We start from the raw sequence: 24,952 nt of genomic DNA on the forward strand, positions 1-24,952 counted from the left end.
GGTTGAGAGTCCGCCTTCCGATGCAGGGGACACGGGTACACGCCCCGATCCGAGAGGATCCCACATGCCGCGGAAAGGCTGGGCCCGTGAGCCATGGCCGCTGAGCCTGCGCGTCCAGAGCCTGTGCTCCGCAATGGGAGAGGCCACAACAGTGAGAGGGCCGCGTACCACAAAAAAAAATAATAATTATTATTTTTTTTTAATTTCTTCAAACTCCTGGACCCAGGCATACTCAAGTATATTTCAATAAGTAGCTTTTGACTTTATTTCTGTAAAGATTACCCATTATTAATGGAACCTCCAAATGGGAGAAAGAAATAAAAAAAAGACTCCCTGTGAATGATTCTATTTACACCTCTGCATTTTGGCATGCTACAGACGATCAAAATTTTACATAGTATACAGAGTTAAAATAAGATGTGTATTGTGGCTTTGAAAATATTGACATCATCTGCTATAACATAGAGGGAAATAGCTCTGGGTAAAATAATTCACTCGCCATCCCCCTTTGACAAGTTTGGAAGTCCAATAACTATTCTTTGATCTTGTAACACGTTGGGAAATTTGAGTAACTGGGGGGACTAATCCTTAAAATATTTTTGCTATATCCAGTTTCACATTAGTGAGCAAATATTAACATTGAATTTAGAAAAGAGAAAAAACTTCCTTTACCATACAATAGTAAATTTACCTCTAAGAATGCTTTGATTCTATTTAGAGATTTTAACCAGGTAACACTATGTAGCAAATTCACAGAAATGACTCATAATAAATAGGACATTATTAAATTTTGAAGTTAGAAAAGTATATTATATAATTTAGGAACTATCTATAAATTGGAGCATATATAATCCAAGAGCTTACTGACAAATCAAATCAGGAAAGTAAAATTTAGGTTAGTGAGAAAATTCGGTTAGGAGGTGGGATAGAGTAAGGAAATTGGATTGTCCAATTTTGCCTGAGCAAAATATTGCCTGAGCTACATGGCAATTCAAAACAGAGCAAGGAGAACAATGCCAATTGCCATCTTAAGGCCAGTGCTTTTACATGACCAAGTTTTATTTATTCCATGTGCTGGAGATACATTACAGGCCACACAAAAGCTAAGAAGACCCTACAGGCCATCCAGGCACAAAGAAGACCCTGTCTCAAGTTTTAATTCATGGTCATGATTCTGTTAGTATGACTATAAGAAAAAAGTCTACAAATGCTCAGGAGAGCTCTTGCCCAACAGCACTATTTCCATCTATTTTTCTCACTGAGGTGTCTCACCTTGTTCCACAATTTTCTTAGCACCTGGTTGTGTGTCATAAATTACACTGTTAGTTTTTGGGTGGTGGGAATTAAACCTAAATCACAATTACTGAGAAAGAGCGTGCTGGGGTCCTGGCTACTTGGTATATTGTCCTGTACTGTACTTTGTGATTCGACTTCGGGCTGTGATAGGGGAGGCAGATCCTAGGGTATTGCTAAAGTGATGCTCAGAGGAGCCCCTCAAGTGGCCAATGGTGGATGTGCCCCCGATGCTGCTACTCAGGCCCCCGCCCCCTCCCAGACTGCTCAGCCCAATGCCACCACCACTGCCCACCAGGCCACTGCTGCCTATGCCACTGCCTCCACCTAGCCCAGCTGGGCCACTAATGCCAGTCATGCCGGAGCCTGAAACTACCTTCTCTGTCACAACCACATTGTGGGTGTTTGATAAATTGGGGTGCACACTCAGATTGCCCACTAGGCCGGAAGTTGGCTGGATTACTCTTTCTGTCACTACTACATTTGAAGACTCTCTAGGATCAGGGATGGTCAAAGTGGAGGGCAGGCTCGAACCAGGTGTTATTACCCTTTCTGTCACTATAACATTTGACCCATCTCTCAAGTCAGGCATCTCTAACATCCCATGCAGATTGGCACCAGAGATTGGGCCGACCACCCTCTCTGTCACCACCACGTTTGATGCATGTCGGTTATCGTGAACGTGGACAGAGGGCTTCAGAGTGCCCAAGGTGGTGTAAGACTCAGTTAAAGTGACATTACCATAGCCCAGAGGATCAGGAATAGGATGCTGTACCCCAGGTCCCGAGGGGTAGTTACTCTCAGAAATGATGGTGGTGGTGCCGAAATGTGGGGAGGTGTGTGGGTGTCCACTACCAGTGGGCTCTGTTCCCTGCAGAGGGCAGATCGGTTCAGTGCTGTCAGGTGGCCAAGAGGGATCAAGGTCTGGATATGGTTCCACTCCTTTTCCCAGGCTGATATCTGCCAACTTCTTAAATTTAGGCCCCAGTGTATCCAAAAAGCTGTCATCCAAGTCTTCTCCAATGAAGCTACAACAACCCACAGAGCCCGCAGGGGAACCTACACCTTCAATATCATATATGAGCAAACAGTCATTGGATGGGCGTGCTTCGTCTTCATCTGCATAAGCGTATGCTTTCTGAATTTGTAGAAGAAAGAGAAAATGAAATGATGAATACATTTTTAACAGTAATAGAGGTCTTTATCATTATTTTTTTCCAGAGCTTTACCAAAAAAAATATATAAAACAAAATTCTAACATCTTCTAGAGACTCTTTAGAAGTTATTCTATAATTACTTGAAAGAATTTGGTTAGGAATTATTTTAACTGTAATTTGGATAATACATTTTGATATTTATTTAGATGGACTTCTTCATCTTAGTGCACTTGGGACACAAAAGCACAAAAGGAATCACGTGAATGATTTTGCAACCAAGTTAGAAGGAGGTATACTTAAAAACATTGAACTTAAAGTATACCAAAATTGTGTATTTTTTTGGATTTGTTTAAATTAGGTAGTTCATAGTTGATTTGGGTTCATTCAGAACTGTGCTTTTCTTCCTTCAGATGAAGTGAATATGGTGGTTCCATGAAGATTTATTTCAGTGTGGCTTTTTAAGCAAAATAACAGGAAAATTTGACTCTGGGTCTATGCCACTTTTGGATTCAGAATTGAAGGTGACCAAAGACAGTTCTTAAAAATAGAATCTCCTCCAATTCAGAGTGAAAGCTCACAGACATGTGTACTTTTATTTCATCTCTTTTGTTTGTAATGTTGGATTGCAAACTTTCTGGTTAAGCAGAAATACCTTTATTAGCAAACCAACTCATTGTGCCATTTCAATTCAAAAACAGTTTTTGAGTCCTTACTGTTTGGCAGACACTCTCTTAGGAAGTTGGCAATAAAGTAATGAACAAAACCAGATAAAGTCCCTCTCTCACAGGGCTTACAGTTCAGTAGGATGAGCCAGATAACACATAAACGTATTTGTTAGGAGGTGCAGAGTAAAGGAGTAGAGAGGGATAGGGTTGCTCTTTCAGACGGAGAGTTCAGGGACAGCATCTCATAAAGTGATGGTTGTTCAGAGACTAAAGTCATGGGGACAGTAAAGCAGAGAGAGTGTTCTGGGCAGAAGGAGATACAAGTGCAAAAGTTGTGAGGCAGAAATGGAACTTTTCATGAAAATGATATTCATTTGTAGGGACATGGATAGGAAGTATACCTATGGATTTCAGCAACTGTCCCCTTATTATTTGCTGCTATTTGGAAGGCTTTTACTACTAGTTCAGTTCAAAATATCAGCCACCCTCTCATTAGGAGAGCTAATGACTGTATTTTAGGCCAGTGTGTAGAAGGACATAAATGTATCAGAGACAGTTATCAGAGGTAGGAAATATCAGAAGGTTTAAGTATCATATGGGGTAGAACCACGGGCAATTCTGTCTCTACCTGACGATGGCAAAATTAATTCTCTCTGGTTCTTAGAATGTCCTGGAAATGTACTATGGCTCTTGGACCCACCCTTATTACATGTTTACTCTGTGCTTGGAACTGAGCCAGGTACTGGCAACATAATGTAGAGTCCATGCAGACGAGGCACTAAAAACGGTGGTGGACATGTAACCAACAGATCTTAGCAATGGTATGTTCTATAAAATGTACAAACAAAGTACTACAGAGATACACATAAAGAAACATCAACGCTATTTGGGATGAGAGGATTCACAGTAAAAACTTCAGAAAGGCAGGGGTGTTTGAACCGGATAGAAAGATGAGTGTGGGTTTGTGAGAGAGAAGATCAGGTAAAAGCATTCCAGGATGAGCACAGCATAAGCAAAGACATGGAGGGCAGTAGACCAGTGTGAACAAGGCAAAGGGGCTTGGCAAGCAGGGTGGCTGGTAAGGAGTAATTGGAGATGTGAGGGTGTGAGGGAAGAGGTCAATTGGTTAATTGCTGTGTGAAGGAGATGGACTTCACGCCACAGACAAAACAGAGCTGGGAGCCACTGGTTGTTTTAAAGTGGGGGAGTAAAGTGCTCAAGTCAGAGTTTGAGAAATACTATTCAGCAGGAATATAGATTGTCAGGTGTAAAGACCAGAGGCTGGGAACCTAGTTAGGAAACACGCACCAAAGCCCTGTTGGGAAATAGTGGGAGCCTGGGGTAGAGATATGGGTGCAGGATGGAAAGGAAGGCATGGGGATAGAGAGCTTACCTGGCAGAAGTAACTTTCCATGAAGTTCATATTCAGCCCTCCTTCTCTACATTCCCTCATAGAACTTCTTAATGTTCCAGAATATTCTTGACATATCTTAGGTTGTCCTGATGTTTTAACTCCATCCACCAGTTCCAATGCTGTCGTTCTTTCTCCTCCTCCAAGATCTTGCATTTTTCTGCCATGATACTCATTTGTGTAAACCCCTAAAAGTGTTGATCAAATTAAATTTTACTTTCTCCTGTAAACTGTTTTTTCTCTAGTGTATTGTAAACTAAAAATTAGTAACTTACTGTAATGTAGTTTCTCCATTTAAGTACACAGTTGTGAGTGAGCAAAGAAATAAAATGAAAGTAATACAGGACTTCCCTGGTGGCACAGTGGTTAGGAATCTGCCTGCCAATGCAGGGGACACAGATTCGATCCCTGGTCCAGGAAGGAGCAACTAAGCCAGTGTGCCACAACTACTGAGCCCGCATTCCACAACTACTGAAGCCCACATGCCTAGAACCTGTGCTCTGCAACAAGAGAAGCCACCAAAATGAGAAGCCTGGGCACCGCAACAAAGAGTAGCCCCTGCTCGCCACAACTAAAGCCCGCGCACAGCAACGAAGACCCAATGCAGCCAAAAATAAATAAATAAATAAATAAAAATGAAGGTAATACATAAAGAAAGGAGATGCAAATATGATATTGAGTTCAAAATAATATTATTAATCAATTTGTTAATTCAGTAATTATTTGAGATACTACTATATGTTGTGCTGGGATCGGGGGCTCCACAGAGGTTATACAACCCTATCTATACCTTAGAGAGTTTGATTTCAAATTGGGGGAAAATACCCAAATTCTAAAACTTAAGGAAAAAAACAGTATAAGAATACTCAATGTATTATTAGAAGCACAGGGCCTCCAGGGCATTCAGAGAAGAGGCCATTGCTATGGTGAGGGGATAGGTTTGCATGAAGACTCTGGGATTTGCACTTGATTGTGAGGGGTGAGTAGAAGCCTGTTACAAAATTCCAGGCAAGTGAGATAAAAGGATGGCCCAGACTATGGAAGTGCCATGGACAGAGAAAGTGTTGACAATGGGGTAGGTGTCCTATGGCTTTCATATTTTGAAGATCTTGAGTTTAGGTATAGTGTTTCATACTTCTTGCTCTGGTGCCTCTCACTGTGCTTTGTTCAAGGTTTGTAGACTTAATGACAGAATAAATGCATAAATAAATCCTGGTGGATTTGAGGATTTGACAAGTCTTGAGAACTGACTGAGTGTCAATGAATAGGGAGATAAGAGAGTCAAAAATGAGTTTCTGCTTTTTAGGTGGAGGGTGTTGGGGTCGTTAACAATAATGGACACCTCAGGGGGAGAAATAAGTTTACAGACTAGCATCTCCAGTCTTCTGAATGTGGTCCGGTTCTATAAGTCATAAACATTCCTATGTCTTTTACATTTTGAAGAGTTCAAAGTGGAAAAGTCATGATCACAAGTTTGAAAAAGAGTGAATGAAAAATAAGAGAATCAATAATATTTATTTACCTTGAAATAAGGCAAGACAGTACAATTATTTTCAAAGATATGAGTTTTTAAAATTTATTCCTCTTTTTCTTAGACTGATTTTGTGAATTGTGGAGGCAGATGCTAGCCTCAATAAATGAGCATACGTCTATTTAATAGGGCTGTACTTTAATTCAAATTAGTGGTTTTTAATAAATAACAATTGCTCTATTAGACAAAAAAATCTCAGCCAAAATTGACTTCTGGTTACAATTCAGTACTTCTCTCCTATTTATAGAAATCCTAATCAGGTCATCTCTTGTGTACTCTCTGATGATTGAAGAAGATTTTAAAAAATGCAGCCTAAAAGAATAATAAGTATTGTAGGTTTTTCTTTATCATTTAATTTGCAAATTAGTCATTTAAAAAAGACTGATGGGAACAACTGCAAAGATAAGACAATTGAGAAATGGTAAGGTATGCAAAGACAGAGAATAGAGTTCCTCGCTAGTCATTTGAACTATGAAAACTTAAAAAAAACTTTTCTTACCTGAGTTGTCAATGCAGTCGATAATATCTGCATTATTGGGTGGTATTTGTGGTGCACCGATATTGGTCAAATCCTAAAGGACAGGAAACATTTTCCCATTTGTAATGATTCTTTTCTTTCAATAATTATACACTGGGTTTGTTCTCAAATTACCTCAGATTTTCTAAAAGGATACTGAAAGTAATCTGAACCTCATTTAGAAAGGCTTCCCCGGTTACTGTCATCTAATTTTGTTGTACCTTTCTCTTCATTTTCCCCATCGGCTATCCCAGAACAAAGAACAACCTAGACTGTTAGTGAGCACTTACCACAAGTTTGGGCTGTGGTCCTTCCACCGCCCATGAATGCATTGCTCCATCCGTACATTCGGGAACAGGCTTAAAGCTGGCCCTACAACCAGGGACACCTCCACAGTCACAAAACATCAACAAAAATGGGACCACTGATGGTGAAAAGATAGGAATATTGCAATTAGCAGTGGGACCATATTAAAACAAAACAACCTGCTTTTATGATTAAATTTGAACCCCTAATATAACTCCATTTGATTCTAACATTATTATGAAAGTTTCAGAAAGCAAGCTGAATAATGGTGAGATACCAAAATCAATGTAAGCCTCAGACTGCAATCAATTTTTACTTGTTATATAGTATTCAGATTACAGATCATATTATACTATTAAAGCAGATGAGTCTTTTCCCTGTCATTACTTAGGAAAATATTAAAGGAAAAATATTCCTCAGAGACTGTAGCATCTGGCTCATGACCACTCTAATTTCTATCATCATCCAAGGCAATGTTAAAGACCACCTGAAGAATCCATTGGATATTATACCCTCATGTCTAGATCCTTGACTATGTCCACTCTAGTGATCATACAATGTGGTCTATCTCTAAATGCTTCCATGCGTGGTACTTCCTTTTCATTATCTACGTATTGTTGTGAAGTAAGTTTTATTATTTCACAGTTGGCCAAAGCAAGGCTCAGAAAACTTGGGTAAACTTTGAAGGACTCAGACAATTGAATTTAAAAGCTGGAGTTTAATTCTTCGTCTATTTTGCTCTCCTTTCCTTAGGCTGTGCAGCTTTGGCACAGCATGAAATCCCTTCAAGGTCTAGCCCCTGCCTATCTTTCTAGACTCGACTCTCACCATGCTCTCAAGTACATCCTTTATTTCTTCTATGCTGGAGTCCTTTATTTCAGTTACTTGCACTCTCATTCTTTTGGGATTTTGCACATGGATTTTTTTTCTTCTTATATTGTGTTCCCCTTTTCTTGTCCACTAGGCTACCTCCTATTCATCTGTTAAAACCCAACTCAGAGTTTACTTTCTCTATGTAGCCTTTTCTGATTGTTTCAGTCAGTTATTTCTGACTGTCTTCTTCACTCAGGTAGCAATTTGAACCTGTCTGTTATGGTACTTTCCCATTACATTGAGATTCAAAGCAAAAAAGTTTTTATCCTCCACTGCACTCTAAGGGGTCAAGTTGTTTGATGTTTTTTTTCATGTCATAAACCCAACACCAAACATAGAAATTTCTTGATAATTGCACAAAATAAGGATTTGTAAAATATATGTCATCAAAGGATCAGAAAACGTATTTCCTCTCCACAGTTTTTTAGGGGGCACATAAAAACAGGACTGTTAAAGTACTTACATCCAAGGATCAAGAATCCCATGATGAGTAGTCCAATGCCAGCAGGACCAAAATATACATTATCCTTTATTACTAGATGAAAAGCGGTGGTGCCACCTACATCAAAAGTATTTGCGTTTTTGTAGGTATCAGTGGTAACATCTGAGGAAGTAAGGCCATTTGTGCTAGTACTGGTATTATTATCATTAGACGGTGCATCACCTCCCTTGGAATCACTTTCAAGTTTAATAATAATTGTACCAGTAGAAGTTTTTTGAAGAGCATCTGTAACAAGGTTTAAAATGAGAGAAATATTTTATACATTTAGCGTAATAATTGTTGGACAATACAAAACTATTTTCTCTTTGCATCAGTACTTATTTCAATGTGTTCATTCCCACCAATTCAGTAACTCCGCATATTGTCTCTTGTCTGTGACTCAGTTTTTAAATCAAACCATTATGAATAAATATTAGTGCTTGAGAAAAACTGTCCTATGTGTTGAGAAACATACACAGTAAGCACCACATTATGTATTGGTCAGCAGTGTGTCATAAGCCACTGTGGAGACATTTCTAGACCATGTGTTGCACACTTCTCCATGTATTAGACTAGATTTTGTTTGCTGTTTTACTGTCTTTCATCTTCAGTTCTTGTCTTTTTTCCTTTGATGGGCTGACAAAACCAACAGACTTTGGGCAGATTGGTCAGTCATTTGTATAAAAATCTCCTACTGATAAAGTAGCATATCCTCAAACTCACAACCAACAGTTCAAACAACTCATAGGAGAGGGAATTTGGCACTATTGGGGGAGGGGAATCTTCATATCAATAAAATGAAGCACTTTTGTTTCACAAGCAGATACTCCAAATTTGCTTTTTTCTTATCCTTTAAAGTTTCAGTAAATTATTGTGTTTGTTGACGAAACACAGGAGGAGAGACATCTGTGATTTGTTTCAACTTAATGGTTCCACAATTGCTGTTGGCTTCAGCAAGTTACTATTATTGTTATTATTATTTCTATTATATAGATGTAAGCGCTGTTGTTAGACTTTGTCCATTGATGTCACTCTAGAATCTGGCACAATGGCTGACGTTTGGTTAGAATTCGATACTTAGTTTCTGGATAAATGAATAAAGATATCCCTGGAAGTACATAACAGAGATAGGTTTACATACAGTCTGTTTGATATCAAAGCCCAAGCCCTTTCAGCCCAGCTATGCTGATTCTATTGTTACTGTTTTGTTGGAATACAACAATTCTATTGTACTGTTACTGTTTTTGTTATCTTTATTATTATCATCAGATCTAATGTTTATCCCCAGAAGGTGGTATTTTTTAATGACAAAGGGAATGCTCCCTATTTGCCATCAGCCTACAGTTTAGTAAATTAAAGTTCCAATTTCTCTTTCATGTGTCCAATTAAGCTTGATGTTGGATGTAAGAAAAGGAGTAAACTAGCAATTGCTTAAGACAATTTCAGCACTGAAATAAACTTTATATGTAGATGGAATAAACATTTCGATTTGTAATAAACATTTTAAAAACTACATTTATTTTGACTGATTGTGGAAAAGACCAGCATAATTTGGTAAAAATTCTGAATTGTTGAATGACTTTAAAGAAATGCTGTTTTATTTCTTTTAAACTTGTGAAGCAAGTGGAAATTGTCAATCCCTTCTTAGGACAATTGAAAGAAAAAGAGGAAGAAAGGGAGAGAAGGAGGAAGAAGGGAGGAAGAGAAACTGAAGTAGCAAATATTGCTTAGAATTAGCCTCGAGGAACTTCCCTCCTAGTGATTAGCCTAATTTAATTTTGTTGGTTTTGAAAAGTAATATAAGTATGCTAATTCCAAATTGTTTACACAAAATTGCACATCAACTTTCCAAGGATCATGTAAAGTTAAGTTAACTTGGCTTTGGGTCTGTTTGAAAATAATTTTACAGTACAATTAAAAATTTTCTATTACTGACATTAATACGAACTAACATTTATTATATATATATATATTTTTTTTTTTTTTTTTTCTTTTTTCGGTACGTGGGCCTCTCACTGTTGTGGCCTCCCCCGTTGCGGAGCACAGGCTCCGGATGCGCAGGCTCAGCGGCCACGGCTCACGGGTCTAGCCGCTCCGCGGCATGTGGGATCTTCCCGGACCGGGGCACGAATTCATGTCCCCTACATCGGCAGGAGGACTCTCAACCACTGCGCCACCAGGGAAGCCCAACTAACGTTTATTGAATGTCAGCACTCGTCTAGTGCTTTATATGTAGTAACTCCTTAAGTACTTCTAAATCCATAATGTTATTGGCCCATTTTATGGAAGAGAAAACTGAGCGATAGATGGGTTAAATAACTTCTCTAAAATCTTAGAGCTAGTAAGTGATGGTACGAGATACCAATCCAGCCTAATTCCAGAGCCCACGGTCTTAACCCTAAATTATAATGCCTCTTGTATCATTCAGGATTTGATTGTATAATACCCAATATGATAACTTTTGTTGGAAAAAGGGTTACTTCAAAAGACAGTAATTAAAATTTTAGTTTCTGAATGTATATATAACTTCCAGTAGACGAGAAAAAATTAAATTGATTTCTTACCATCTATAGATAGAATTGTTCCTTGGTATTTTCCCCTAAGTATTTCATATTGTTGAACAGTAACTTTATTTCTCAAAATAATGATGCCCGTTTTTGAGTCAATAGTGATTAGGCCCGTTGGATTACTTCCCATTACATATCTGTATTTGAAAGACAATGGTACAAATTAATGTTAGCTATCTAAAGGCAGGGGGTAGAGAAAGAGAGATTTTGATTTTAAACCATGTTTCCAGCCAGTAATTGTAACTCCTGGATATAATTTTCAATTATTGGAGACTTTATTTTGGGGGGGGGCAGTTTCAGCTGTTTGAGGACATTCAGAAATGGATGAAGATTTAAATTTAAGAAAAAAGAATTACTGAGCAGCCACTTGTGATGGAATGTCTATTACATCTAGCCCACTTAGATGTACGAATAATCCTCTGACGCCTGCAGCCTCATTTTCATTTGATTTTGGTAGCATCAGAACTGTCCTGGACAGCCCAGATGCTGCGACTTCCTGGGCTGCTGCTAATTCTAAACTATTCTCTTACCAAAGAAGTTACTTCTTCAGCAGCTTGGCTTTCATCCCTTCCCTATTTCCACTCCCCTCCCCACATACACAGTGAATATACAGGACTTCTTGTGGATTCCAAACTCTGTCCTCGTCTCGTGCCTCTATCCTATTCTCTATTCTCTTTCTCTTCTCATCTTTGACTTTGAAGTTTTCCTTCTCATTTATATGTTCATTAGACAAACATTGGTTAGATAGCTCTCTGTGTCAGGCATTGTGCTAAACTCAGGAAATAGAACTTGGAAAGCAGTCAGATAGGGGTGTGGTCTTCCCTCAGTGAACTCACATCTGTGGAGTACAAGGGAGCTTATCAGTAATGGCGGTGCAGTGTGATAAGAGCTATAACTGAAATACTCACATGGAGTGAGAGGAACACACAGAAAGAACTTTTAAAACTCATTTGTGAGGTCTTTCCACTCCACCATTATTCCTGATCACAAGCACATTTGCAAACTACGTGTGCACATATAAACACAGATTTTTATTGATCAAGTAGAAACACTCGGATATGTAGAGTTAAAAAAAAAACTACACAGCTTAATTTTTCCTCAATGTAACCAATTTTTCATATCAAGATTATCGTTGACCAATATTATGTGCCGATTAAAGAGATAAAGTATCTGAAATGCGTTAACTAAATCTAATTGATTTCAATCTGGGCAAATTTGCAATGGTAAAATCAATCCATCAAATCTTCCAAGGGGAATAACCATGATATGTAGTAATCAGCTAACTGGTCAATAAAATATATAAACACAGGAGCATCAAACTTTCCAGATAAAATATTTTCACATTTTAAACCTTCACATTTTTCCATCTTACATTTTGTGCAAATTTTTATATTTTCTTAAGTTAAACAGTCTAAGTTAGGTAACAATTCCCCAATTAGTACGTTTGATGATTGAATTTCAAAAATAGTGACAAATATTTTAATTCAGATACTTTCTAAAAAGAACATATTTACTTAAGTTCAATATGTGGTGAAAATTAGTTGGAAAATGTCAGTCTTACCTAACAGTGGTTGAAGGTAGACCTGTGTCCAGATCAGTAGCTATAAAGTCTCCCAATTTATAGTTTTGTCCCATCGCACTAGTTACTACGAATGTCTTTGAACCTGGACGGAACACTGAGCCTTCAACTACGTTTAACACAGTCACAGAGACTGCAGTTGCTGTGAGTTTATATTGAGACTTAATTGATTGATGAAATTCAACTTTATTTCTAACACCAAGACTAAGTTGAAGATTCTTCGTAGCTTCATAATCTAGGGCCTAGAAAATACATAGTGAAATAGTTTTACTATAAGGGGAAAAAACATTCTAGAGGAAAGAGATATTCTTTGATAATAGGCAAAAAAATTCTTACATCTTTTTCTTTAATTAAATATAAATACATATAAATACACACTCTGTTCTTACTTTATATTCAATTCAATACAAATACATGAAAATACAGTAAGAAAAAGTCCAATTGTCTTAGATCTTTTGCTGAAAAAGTATGAGTTCTAATTGTCCACCAAACTAAAAAACTTAAAATAATACAGGTGGTCAAATCCATGCATTTTGTAATGCAAAGAGAGTTTATGTTAGATGCTATCATTTCAGGTTTCTCAGAAAATAGCTCTATTTATTAGGAAGAATGGGCCAAGTATATCATAGGTTCAATCATTTGACTGATTTTATCCATAAAGAACTATGTACAAGAAATTTTACAATGTATATGTGACTTCTTTCAATAAATCAAATAATAGAATGTAGTATATAAATAATAAAAAGAAATCCATATTTTATTCAACATATCCTGGAAAAATTCACTTTATATTATAAAATTATCAAGTAGTCATTTTCATTATGAAAGACGGTGTCAAAATCCACTACTCATAAAATCCACAACTATGCATTATGCCTATAAATACCAACTATATTTTTTTAAATTTTCATATAACAGTAGTTTAGATGACCATCGATTCACACACTGAGCTCTCTACTTAGCTAAAATTTTCAGTCTTTGCTCTAATATTAGCTTTATTTGCAACTCCAAGAATGGCTATAAAATTATGTATACATATACATCACACACACATATTACATATATATATATAATCCTAACAAAAGAATTAATATATGATGTCATGTCTGGGAGAAAAATGAACATTATTCCCACTTTACAGACAGAGATATTGAGGCCAGATAGATCAATTAATTTTCTAAAGTAATATCATAGTTTGGGGTGAAATAGATTAGGACTCAGTTTCCCCAGCAGGGAAACCTAGATAGTGTAGTGGAAAGAATGTGAACTTAATAGCTAGAGAAGCCTAGGTTTGAATGTCAGCTGTCCCACTTACTAGTGATGAGAACTGAGCAGGTTACAAACTCTCTCTGAACCTCAGTGTATTTATTTATAATGTGGGCATATAACCTATTTTACAGGGATGCTGTAGAGAATAAACTAAATCATCCGCACACTGCCTCAGTGAATGGAAGCTGTAGGCATGGTGACACTTTATGAAGACATATGAGACAAATGATCACACATTCCTATGGGGACAGAATTCCTTAGGAGTTTATTTCCCAGAGCAATTCTGAAGGAAGAAAACAGTTAAAAAGAGATTACATTTTACCATGAGGAATACATATTGCATGCATCACGTACAATCCATGCACAGCTATTGCAGATTTTAAAAAATAGACTGACAAGTCTTGTAGCACAGGGTGAAATCTTCACTATCAGCTCCCTAGGAGTCAGACATTTTTCCCCCTCGAATCTCAGAGAAAATTCTACTGCAGGTAAATGTGGTGGATCAGTAATGTAGAGGGGACACAGGAGAACTGTGTTGACTTGGACCAAATCTCTATGACTTGGACCAAGTCTCTAGTATACTTATGTCTGTAATAAGCCTGGGTCAGCTGCAGAAGTGAGATGAGAATGTGATAATCCTACAATTACAGTAATTTAATTTTAATTCTGTGAAAACACACTGGATGAACTAACAACTTTTAAATTATGTGATGAATAATAATTGATGTACAGTGTTGACAGGGACACTTTTTTTTAGGCAATGTTTAATCTGCTTCAAAAAATATTCTTCAAATGTGTAAAACAAAACCTTAAGGATTAATCGTACTTTGTTGTAAGCATAAAATAAGATTTGTGTTTAAAAATGTATGATCTGTGAGGGAATATTGTATTGCTAGAAAAGAGTTTCAAGTAAAAGTTCAATGCCTGTCTTTATGAAATTATATAAGCAGAAAAACTCTCTATAAAAAAGCTCTATATCATGTATAATTCTAAAACACAGTAATTTTTATTCTTTCACCCACTCAAGTTTGTGAAATGTTAACATCATTTTAAGATTAACACTTTGAAAAAAACCAAGAAAACAAAATATTTAGGATAATTATTCCATACCTTAATAACCTTTAAAGTTCCCACATTTGTTCTTTCATTCATTTCTATTTCAAACCAATTTCCCTCATTTCCAGAGATAAAGAAAATGACTGCCATCCAGTTAGCTGAGAACTCCTCATCCAAATCAATTATTCTAATCTGGAGCAAATTTGAATTTAGAGCATTTTCTTCAATACTTATGGAATACTGAAACAAGAAGTAAAAAATTTTAGCACAAACTATGTGAGAAATAGAACTATATTAGTTTTATATAGAATGTTTATAGTTATTCATGATATAGGAAAGAGATCTATGTTTGTGGTCTCACTTTTCATTGTTCAAATAGGGTTTTTTTCATATGTATTATGTAGACAAACATGAGATGAAATATTTGTGTACATTTGGGTTGTGTGTGACTAAAGATAACATGTACATATATAAATAGAATTGTTTGAACAAATTTTAGAAGGTAATGAACCTAAAGTTGTTGTTAAATTCAAAGACTAATACTTACTGATGACTGTTCCATGTATGGGATGTTATCATTGACATCGAGGATTTTAATGCTGCATTCACACTCTGCTGCCATACCATCTGCCCCACCATCGCGGTCTGAGCCTCTTACAACTAGAGAGTACTGGCCATATTGCTAAAAATACACACAACAAACAATACCACAGTTGATGTAGACAGTTTTTATTTTGTCTCATACAAGGATCTTTTAAAATGTTGGATCAACATTTACATAAATCTATGATGAAGATAGAGGTAACACAGAATATTGAAAATTCGAAAATCTCACATGAATCAATATGAAGTTGCCACTTCTATTCCCAAAAATTCTTATTCAGCATCATTTAAAAGAAGCAAAAATTTTAAAAGACATCATTCCTTATTATATGTTGAAAAAGTTTATAAAGGGTGAAGCAGAACAAAATGATCAGGAGGGGAGAGATTAAGATTTACTAAGAATTTATGGAATTAAAATTCTGTACCCCAAATTATCAACCCCTGAAGAATAAAGAGATAGCAAATGGTTTGCATTTTTTGGGGGGTGACAGTACAGTTATTGATGATCTGTTTTCTTGATTCTACACAAAGGTACTTAAATTTTTAGAAGCTGGTAAAAGCCATGAAGCCTTTCCCAGACACATGCATATATGCATCCTCACTCAAAGTTGTGGATATAATTTTAGAGGATTCATAGTTAGAGACGTCTTGAGGGTTCTCCACAAATGCCAGGTTAAGACTATCTGCTCTGAGAAAAAGGGAGAGGGCTCAAATCAATAAGATTGGAAATGAAAAAGGAGAAGCTATAAAGGACACCACAGAAATACAAAGGATCATTAGAGAAAACTACAAGCAACAGTATGCCAATAAAATGGACAACCTGGAAGAAATGGACAAATTCTTAGAAAGGTACAATCTCCCAAGACTAAACCAGGAAGAAATAGAAAATATGAACAGACCAATCACAAGTACTAAAATTGAAACTGTGATTAAAAAACTCCCAACGAACAAAAGTCTAGGACCAGATGCCTTTGCAGGCAAGTTCTATCAAACATTTAGAGAAGAGTTAACATGGATTTCTTCTTCTGAAACTATTCCAAAAAATTGCAGAGGAAGTAATACTCCCAAACTCATTCTATGAGGCCACCATCACCCTGATACCAAAATCAGACACAGGTTCCACAAAAATAGAAAACTACAGGCCGATATCACTGATGAAAATAGATGCAAAAATCCTCAACAAAATACTAGCAAACAGAATCCAACAATACATTAAAAGGATCATACACCGTGATCAAGTGGGATTTGTCCCAGTGATGCAAGAATTTTTCAATATCCGCAAATCAATCAGTGTGATACACCACATCAACAAACTGAAGAATAAAAACCATATGATCATCTTAATAGATGCAGAAAAAGCTTTTGACAAAATTCAACATCCATTTATGATAAAAACTCCCCAGAAAGTGAGCACAGACGGAACCTACCTCAACATAATAAAGGCCATATATAGCAAACCCACAGCCAACATCGTTCTCAATGATGAAAAACTGAAACCATTTCCACTAAGATGAGGAACAAGACAAGGTTGCCCACTCTCACCACTATTATTCAACATAGTTTTGGAAGTTTTAGCCACAGCAATCAGAGAAGAAAAGGAAATAAAAGGAATCCAAATTAGAAAAGAAGAAGTAAAGCTGTCACTGTTTGCAGATGACATGATACTATACCTAGAGAATCCTAAAGATGCTACCAGAAAACTACTAGAGCTAATCAATGAATTTGGTAAAGTAGCAGGATACAAAATGCACAGAAATCTCTTGCATTCCTATACACTAATGATGAAAAATCTGAAAGTGAAATTAAGAAAACACTCCCATTTACCATTGCAAATATCTAGGAATAAAATATCTAGGAATAAACCTACCTAAGGAGACAAAAGACCTGTATGCAGAAAATTAAAAGACACTGATGAAAGAAATTAAAATAGATGGAGAAATATACCATGTTCTTGGATTGGAAGAATCAACATTGTGAAAATGACTATACTACCCAAAGCAATCTACAGATTCAATGCAATCCCTATCAAACTACCACTGGCATTTTTCACAGAACTAGAACAAAAAATTTCACAATGTGTATGGAAACACAAAGACCCCGAATAGCCAAAGCATTCTTGAGAAAGAAAAACAGCTGGAGGAATCAGACTCCCTGACTTCAGACTATACTACAAAGCTACAGTAATCAAGACAGTATGGTACTGGCACAAAAACAGAAATATAGATCAATGGAACAGGATAGAAAGCTCAGAGATAAACCCACGTGCATATGGCTACCTTATCTTTGATAAAGGAGGCAAGAATATACAATGGAGAAAAGATAGCCTCTTTAATAAGCGGTGCTGGGAAAACTGGACAGCCACATGTAAAAGAATGAAATTAGAACACTCCCTAATACCATACTCAAAAATAAACTCAAGGGCTTCCCTGGTGGCGCAGTGGTTGAGAGTCCGCCTGCCGATGCAGGGGGCACGGGTTCGTGCCCCGATCCGGGAAGATCCCACATGCCGCGGAGCGGCTGGGACCGTGGGCCATGGCCACTGAGCCTGCGTGTCCAGAGCCTGTGCTCCGCAACAGGAGAGGCCACAACAGTGAGAGGCCCGCGTACCGCAAAAAATAAAAAAAAAAATTAAAAAAAAAATAAAAATAAAAATAAACACAAAATGGATTAAAGACCTAAATGTAAGGCCCGACACCATCAAACTCTTAGAGAACATAGGCAGAACACTCTATGACATAAATCACAGCAAAATCCTTTTGACCCACATCCTAGAGAAATGGAAATAAAAACAAAAATAAACAAATGGGACCTAATGAAACTTCAAAGCTTTTGCACAGCAAAGGAAACCATAAATAAGACGAAAAGACAACCTTCAGAATGGGAGAAAATATTTGCAAATGAAGCAACTGACAAAGGATTAATCTCCAAAACATACAAGCAACTCATGCAGCTCAATATCAAAAAAACAAACAATCCAATCCAAAAATGGGCAGAAGACCTAAATAGACATTTCTCCAAAGAAGATACACAGATTTCCAAAAGGCACATGAAAAGATGCTCAACATCGCTAAATATTAGAGAAAGGCAAATCAAAACTACAGTGAGATATCACCTCACACCAGCCAGAATGGCCATCATCAAAAATCTACAAACAGTAAATGCTGGAGAGGGTGTGGAGTAAAGGGAACCCTCTTACACTGTTGGTGGGAATGTAAATTGGTACAGCCACTCTGGAGAAAAGTATGGAGGTTCCTTTAGAAACTAAAAATAGAGCTACCATATGATCAGCAATCCCACTTCTGGGCATATATCTGGAGAAAAACATGGTTCGAAAGCATACATGCACCCCAATGTTCATTGCAGTACTGTTTACAATAGATGAAAGCAACCTAAATGTCCATCAACAGATGAATGGATAAAGAAGATGTGGTACATACATACAATGGATATTAGTCATTAAAAAGAATGAAATACTGCCAGTTGCAAGAACATGGATGTACCTGAAGATTATCATACTAAGTGAAGTAAGTCAGACAGAGAAAGACAATATCATATGATATCACTTATATGCAGAATCTAAAAAAGAAAGATACAAAATGGACTTACTTACAAAGTGGAAACAGACTCACAGACTTAGAGAATGAACTTATGGTTACCAGTGGGGGAAGGGTGGGGAGACGGATAGATTGTGAGCTTGGGACTGACATGTACACACTGCTATGTTGAAAACAGATAACCAACAAGGACCTACTGTATAGCACAGGGAACTCTGCTCAATGTTAGGTAACAACCTAAATGGGAAAATAATTTGAAAAAGAATAGATACATGTATATGTATAACTGAATCACCTTGCTATATACCTGAAGCTATCACAACACTATTAATAATTATACTCCAATAAAAAGTTTAAAAAATAAAATAGTTAACCAACAAGAACATACTGTATAGCACAGGAAACACTGCTCAATATTCTGTAATAACCTAAATGGGAAAAGAATTTGAAAAAGAATAGATACATTTATACGTATAACTGAATAACTTTGCTGCACACCTGAACCTAACATAACATTGTTAATCAACTATAATCCAAAAAAAAAAAAATTAGAAAGAATAAAATATCTGCTCTGGCGGCTTGCCAGTGATTGCAGAGTTCCTTTACTTTTTAGAGCTCTTCACCATTACAACTCTTTTCATGTTAAAGGAAACCCACTGGGCCCTTTAAGAAAGTTTGAGAGAGAAATACCTAAATAGTCAACTTCTTCTTATGGTAATTTTCAAACAAGTAAAAAAGGACATAATGGTAACCTAGAAACTGATGGCATTTGGATCAATAAAGAGTGTTAAAATAATCTGATTTATCCTAAATCTAGGAATCATTAGCAGGGAGATGTCATTTTAAAATAACTATAATACTTAAAATGAAATTTAATTAAATATCAAATAGAAAATAAAACTTCCTCATTTATAACTCTAAAATATATGCACATCAGTTATATTCTATCCACATTAAAAAACGTAATGGAAAAAGTTTATATTTTAAAATTAAAACAAGGGACCACATGGCATTATAGAAACCATGCAATGCTTGTTCTAATTTGGTAACAATCAGTAATTATTTTTTTAATTGTAAATGAAAAGACTGGTCTGGATGTTACTTAATTCCTATCCATCATTCTGATTCTGTGATTCATTTCCCAAAGTACTCAGTGGGATATAGGTGAGATATAGGAAGAGAAAAAAAAAAGGGGGTTCTCTTAAATGCGCCTAGGATATGCTGGCTCAAAGAAAGATAAACAAACAAATAAACAAAACAAAAAGGAAAGATAAACAAGTTTCTTAGCCTGTAAAAATTCTTGGAGCTTCTACCGTGTTCACACACATTGTGACTCACCAAGATGGGAGACATAATAGCAATTGTTTCTTAAATTTATTTCATTATAGGACATACTTTAAAAAAAAAAAAAGGAGCTTTTGCCTCTACCTTGTGTGTATTTTTATGTACTCTCAGAATGTAGTTTTCTTACATTGAGACAAACGCTAAGTAAGATTAAATGAAAAATGAGTATAAAATCTATTTGAGGGATTCCTATTTTTTTCACCTCACAGATATTTATGTCATTACCATTATGTGAAAAGGTTATGTAATTAAAATTTTAAAGTACTGTTTTCTTTTTTTTTCTTAGAACTCTTGCTTTTAGAATCAGTTCCTTTGAGACTACAGCTCACTCAAAGAAAAAAGAATTACCTCTCTGTCCAGAAAATTATTCATTGTTCGAATTTCTGCAGTGTATCTGTTGATAATAAACATTGGTGAATCAGAAGGTTCTTGTCTTACGATCTTGAAGGCTATTTTTGAGTTCAAATTATTTGGTTCATCTGCATCAGTAGCATTGAGCATCATCACCAGTGTATCTAGAAATTAGGAGAAATTGATTGCAAATGGACAGTGTAATATATATTGTTTTTCCCACAAGGTGTTAGGGTTAGTTGGTCCATATAATGGGCACTCTATCATTTTCCCTTTCTACCACTTCGACATACCAATATCTTAGCTCCTTTCTATACCTTTGTCTTAATAAAAAGATCATATTTTACCAGGGACCATAGACATTACTGATAGCTAGAAAACAAAGAAATATTTTCTTCTGCCTTTTCATTTCTTATTCTAGTATAATTCTTTTTTAAAAAGGCTGCTATGGTGAAACAAAATGATATAAGGCCAGACCAACTCATTCCCAACTGTAGCACTTTCTAGCTATGTGATCTTGGCCTCAGTTTCCACATCTATAAACAGGGATGATAATAGTACCGTCCTCATTGAGTTCATGAAAGAATTAAACATCTATTGAAGAAAATTATGTGAAGTTCCTTTTGAATAGTGCACATTCAATAAATATATATTATTGTTGTATTTTGCGTGGTCTCTAGTAAAATGCTAAGTAACTAGTAGGTTTAAAAAAATGCTTGTTTAATTACATACTTTGTCCTATCCCTCACTTTTTCCAATAATCTTATTAGCAGTTTTGGTGAAGAACACTGGAGAATGTGAAAAGCTTCCAGCATTCATAAACTAGACTTCTCTACAATCAACTCTGTTCCAAGCACAATTGGCCTGTCTGTAGACACCAACTACCAGCTCCCATTTCTCTCTCCCTCAATCTCTGTGTGTGCATTCATTTCAGCATCATTTTTTAAATGTTTTCAGAGGCATTTAATTCATTAATCATGGTGCGTTCATACAACGAAATCTCATGAAATTGTTAAAAGGAATGAAGAAACATGTATTTCCTAATATGGAAATGTGTTCAAAATATATTTCAATACAAACTCACATTGTGGATAAGTATGTAAAATATGGTCACATTTGTTTCTTCTTTGGAAACACGTTTATATATATTTACATGATTATAGAAAGTATGTACCTAAGTAACTAGTGATGGTACTTGCCCCTGAAAAACGGTGCTAGGGAGAGCAAAGAACGCATTTCTATTGTGTTTTTACTCATATTTTGTGAATTTTTACAACAAACATTCTTTTTTTCTTAAACATCTTTATCAGAGTATAATTGCTTTACATTGTTGTGTTAGTTTCTGCTGTATAACAAAGTGAATCAGCTATATGCATATGTATATCCCCATATCCCCTCCATCTTGTGTCTCTCTCCCATTTTCCTTATCCCATCCCTGTAGGTGGTTGCAAAGCACTGAGATGATCTCCCTGTGCCATGCAGCTGCTTCCCACTAGCTATCTATCTTACATTTGGTAGTGTATATATATCAATGCTACTCTCTCACTTCGTCCCAGCTTACCCTTCCCCCGCCCGTGTCCTCATTCTCTATGTCTGTGTCTTCATTCCTGTTCTTCCCCTAGGTTCATCAGAACCTTTTTTTTTTAAGATTCTGTATATATGTGTTAGCATACAGTATTTGATTTTCTCTTTCTTACTTCACTCTGTATGACAGACTCTAGGTCCATCCACCTCACTACAAATAACTCAGTTTTGTTTCTTTTTATGGTTGAGTAATATTCCATTGTATACATGTGCCACATCTTCTTTATCCATTCATCTGTTGATGAACACTTAGGTTGCTTCCATGTCCTGGCTGTTGTAAATAGTGCTGCAATGAACATTGTGGTACATGACACTTTTTGAATTATGGTTTTCTCAGGGTATATGCCCAGTAGTGGGATTGCTGGGTCATATAGTAGTTCTATTTGTAGTTTTTTAAGGAACCTCCATACTCTTCTCCATAGTGGCTGTACCAATTCACATTCCCACCAGCAGTGCAGGAGTGTTCCCTTTTCTCCACACACTCTCAGCATTTATTATTGTAGATTTTTTATTATGGTCATTCTGACTGGTATGAGGTGATATCTCATTGTAGTTTTGATTTGCAATTCTCTTATGATTAGTGAGGTTGAATACCTTTTCATGTGTTTGTTGGCAATCTGTATACCTTCTTTGGAGAAATGTCTACTTAGGTCTTCTGCCCATTTTTGGATTAGGTTGTTTGTTTTTTTGATATTGAGCTGCATGAGCTGCTTGTATATTTTGGAGATTAATCCTTTGTCAGTTGCTTCATTTGCAAATATTTTCTCCCATTCTGAGGTTGTCTTTTTGTCTTGTTTATGGTTTCCTTTGCTGTGCAAAAGCTTTGAAGTTTCATTAGGTCCCATTTGTTTATTTTTGTTTTTATTTCCATTTCTCTAGGAGGTGGGTCAAAAAGGATCTTGCGGTGATTTATGTCACAGAGTATTCTGCCTATGTTTTCCTCTAAGAGTATTATAGTGTCTGGATTTACATTTAGGTCTTTAATCCATTTCGAGTTTATTATTGTGTATGGTGTAATGGAGTGTTCTAATTTCATTCTTTTCCACGTAGTTGTCCAGTTTTCCCAGCACCATTTATTGAAGAGGCTGTCTTTTCTCCATTGCATATCCTTGCCTCCTTTATCAAAGATAAGGTGATCATATGTGTGTGGGATTATCTCTGGGCTTTCTATCCTGTTCCTTTGATCTATATTTCTGTTTTTGTGCCAGTACCATACTGTCTTGATTACTGTAGCTTTGTAGTATAGTCTGAAGTCCGGGAGCCTGATTCCTCCAGCTCCAGTTTTCTCTTTCAAGATTGTTTTGGCTATTCGGGGTCTTTTGTGTTTCCATACAAACTGTGCAATTTTTTGTTCTAGTTCTGTGAAAAATGCCATTGGTAGTTTGATAGGGATTGCATTGAATCTGTAGATTGCTTTGGGTAGTATAGTCATTTTCACAATAGTGATTCTTCCAATCCAGAAGCATGGTATATCGCTCCATCTGTTTATTTTATCTTTGATTTCTTTCATCACTGTTTTATAGTTTTCTGAATACAGGTCTTTTGCCTCCTTAGGTAAGTTTAGTCCTAGGTATTTTATTCTTTTTGTTAAATGGTAAATGGGAGTGTTTCCTTAATTTCTCTTTCTGATCTTTCATTGTTAGTGTATAGGAATGCAAGAGATTTCTGTGCATTAATTTTGTATCCTGCTACTCTACCAAATTCATTGATTAGCTCTAGTTGTTTTCTGGTAGCATCTTTAGGATTCTCTATGTATAGTATCATGTCATCTGCAAACAGTAACAGTTTTACTTCTTTTCCAATTCGGATTCCTTTTATTTCTTTTTCTTCTCTGATCGCTGTGGCTAAAAATTCCAAAACTATGTTGAATAACCGTGGTGAGAGTTGGCAACCTTTTCTTGTTCCCGATCTTAGGGGAAATGGTTTCAGTTTTTCACCATTGAGAACGATGCTGACTATGGGTTTGTCATATATGGCCTTAATTATGTTGAGGTAGGTTCCCTCTCTGCCTACTTTCTAGAGAGCTTTTATCATAAATGGGTGTTGAATATTGTCAAAAGCTTTCTCTGCATCTATTGAGATGATCATATGGTTTTTCTCTTTCAATTTGTTAATATGGTGTATCACATTGAGTGATTTGCATATATTAAAGAATCCTTGCATTCCTAGTATAAACCCCACTTGATCATGGTGTATGATCCTTTTAATGTGCTGTTGGATTCTGTTTGCTCGTATTTTGCTGAGGATTTTTGCATCTATGTTCATCAGTGATATTGGCCTGTAGTTTTCTTTCTTTGTGACATCTTTGTCTGGTTTTGGTATCAGGGTGATGGTGGCCTCATAGAATGAGTTTGGGAGTGTTCCTCTCTCTGCTATATTTTGGAAGAGTTTGAGAAGGATAGGTGTTAGCTCTTCTCTAAATGTTTGATAGAATTCGCCTGTGAAGCCATCTGGTCCTGGACTTTTGTTTGTTGGAAGATTTTTTTTTTTTTTTTTTTTTGGAACGTGGGCCTCTCACCGTTGTGGCCTCTCCCGTTGAGGAGCACAGGCTCCGGATGCACAGGCTCCGGATGCACAGGCTCAGCGGCCACGGCTCACGGGCCTAGCTGCTCCACGGCATGTGGGATCCTCCCGGACTGGGGCACAAACCCTTGTCCCCTGCATCGGCAGGCGGACTCTCAACCACTGCACCACCAGGGAAGCCCTGGAAGATTTTTAATCACAGTTTCAATTTCAGTGCTTGTGATTGGACTGTTCATATTTTCTATTTCTTCCTGGTTCAGTCTCGGAAGGTTGTGCTTTTCTAAGGAT

General features: G+C 36.6%; 1 protein-coding gene across 1 annotated transcript in view; it reads right to left on the reverse strand.

Annotated features, from left to right (window-relative positions):
* Positions 1 to 1,390: 1,390 nt before the first annotated feature.
* The window catches only part of DSG1 (desmoglein 1), a 37,715-nt gene continuing 14,153 nt past the window's right edge, over positions 1,391 to 24,952 (reverse strand). Inside the window, exons 6-15 of the mRNA XM_032602796.1 lie at positions 20,555 to 20,721; positions 15,253 to 15,387; positions 14,760 to 14,945; positions 12,363 to 12,622; positions 10,799 to 10,938; positions 8,217 to 8,480; positions 6,865 to 6,998; positions 6,557 to 6,629; positions 4,509 to 4,714; positions 1,391 to 2,431 (exon numbers count right to left, since the gene is read on the reverse strand). Coding sequence (XP_032458687.1) covers positions 1,391 to 2,431; positions 4,509 to 4,714; positions 6,557 to 6,629; positions 6,865 to 6,998; positions 8,217 to 8,480; positions 10,799 to 10,938; positions 12,363 to 12,622; positions 14,760 to 14,945; positions 15,253 to 15,387; positions 20,555 to 20,721 — 2,606 coding nt within the window. The remainder of the gene's footprint in view (positions 2,432 to 4,508; positions 4,715 to 6,556; positions 6,630 to 6,864; positions 6,999 to 8,216; positions 8,481 to 10,798; positions 10,939 to 12,362; positions 12,623 to 14,759; positions 14,946 to 15,252; positions 15,388 to 20,554; positions 20,722 to 24,952) is intronic.

Source organism: Phocoena sinus, chromosome 14 (genome assembly GCF_008692025.1).
Source record: "Phocoena sinus isolate mPhoSin1 chromosome 14, mPhoSin1.pri, whole genome shotgun sequence".
Taxonomy (NCBI): domain Eukaryota; kingdom Metazoa; phylum Chordata; class Mammalia; order Artiodactyla; family Phocoenidae; genus Phocoena; species Phocoena sinus.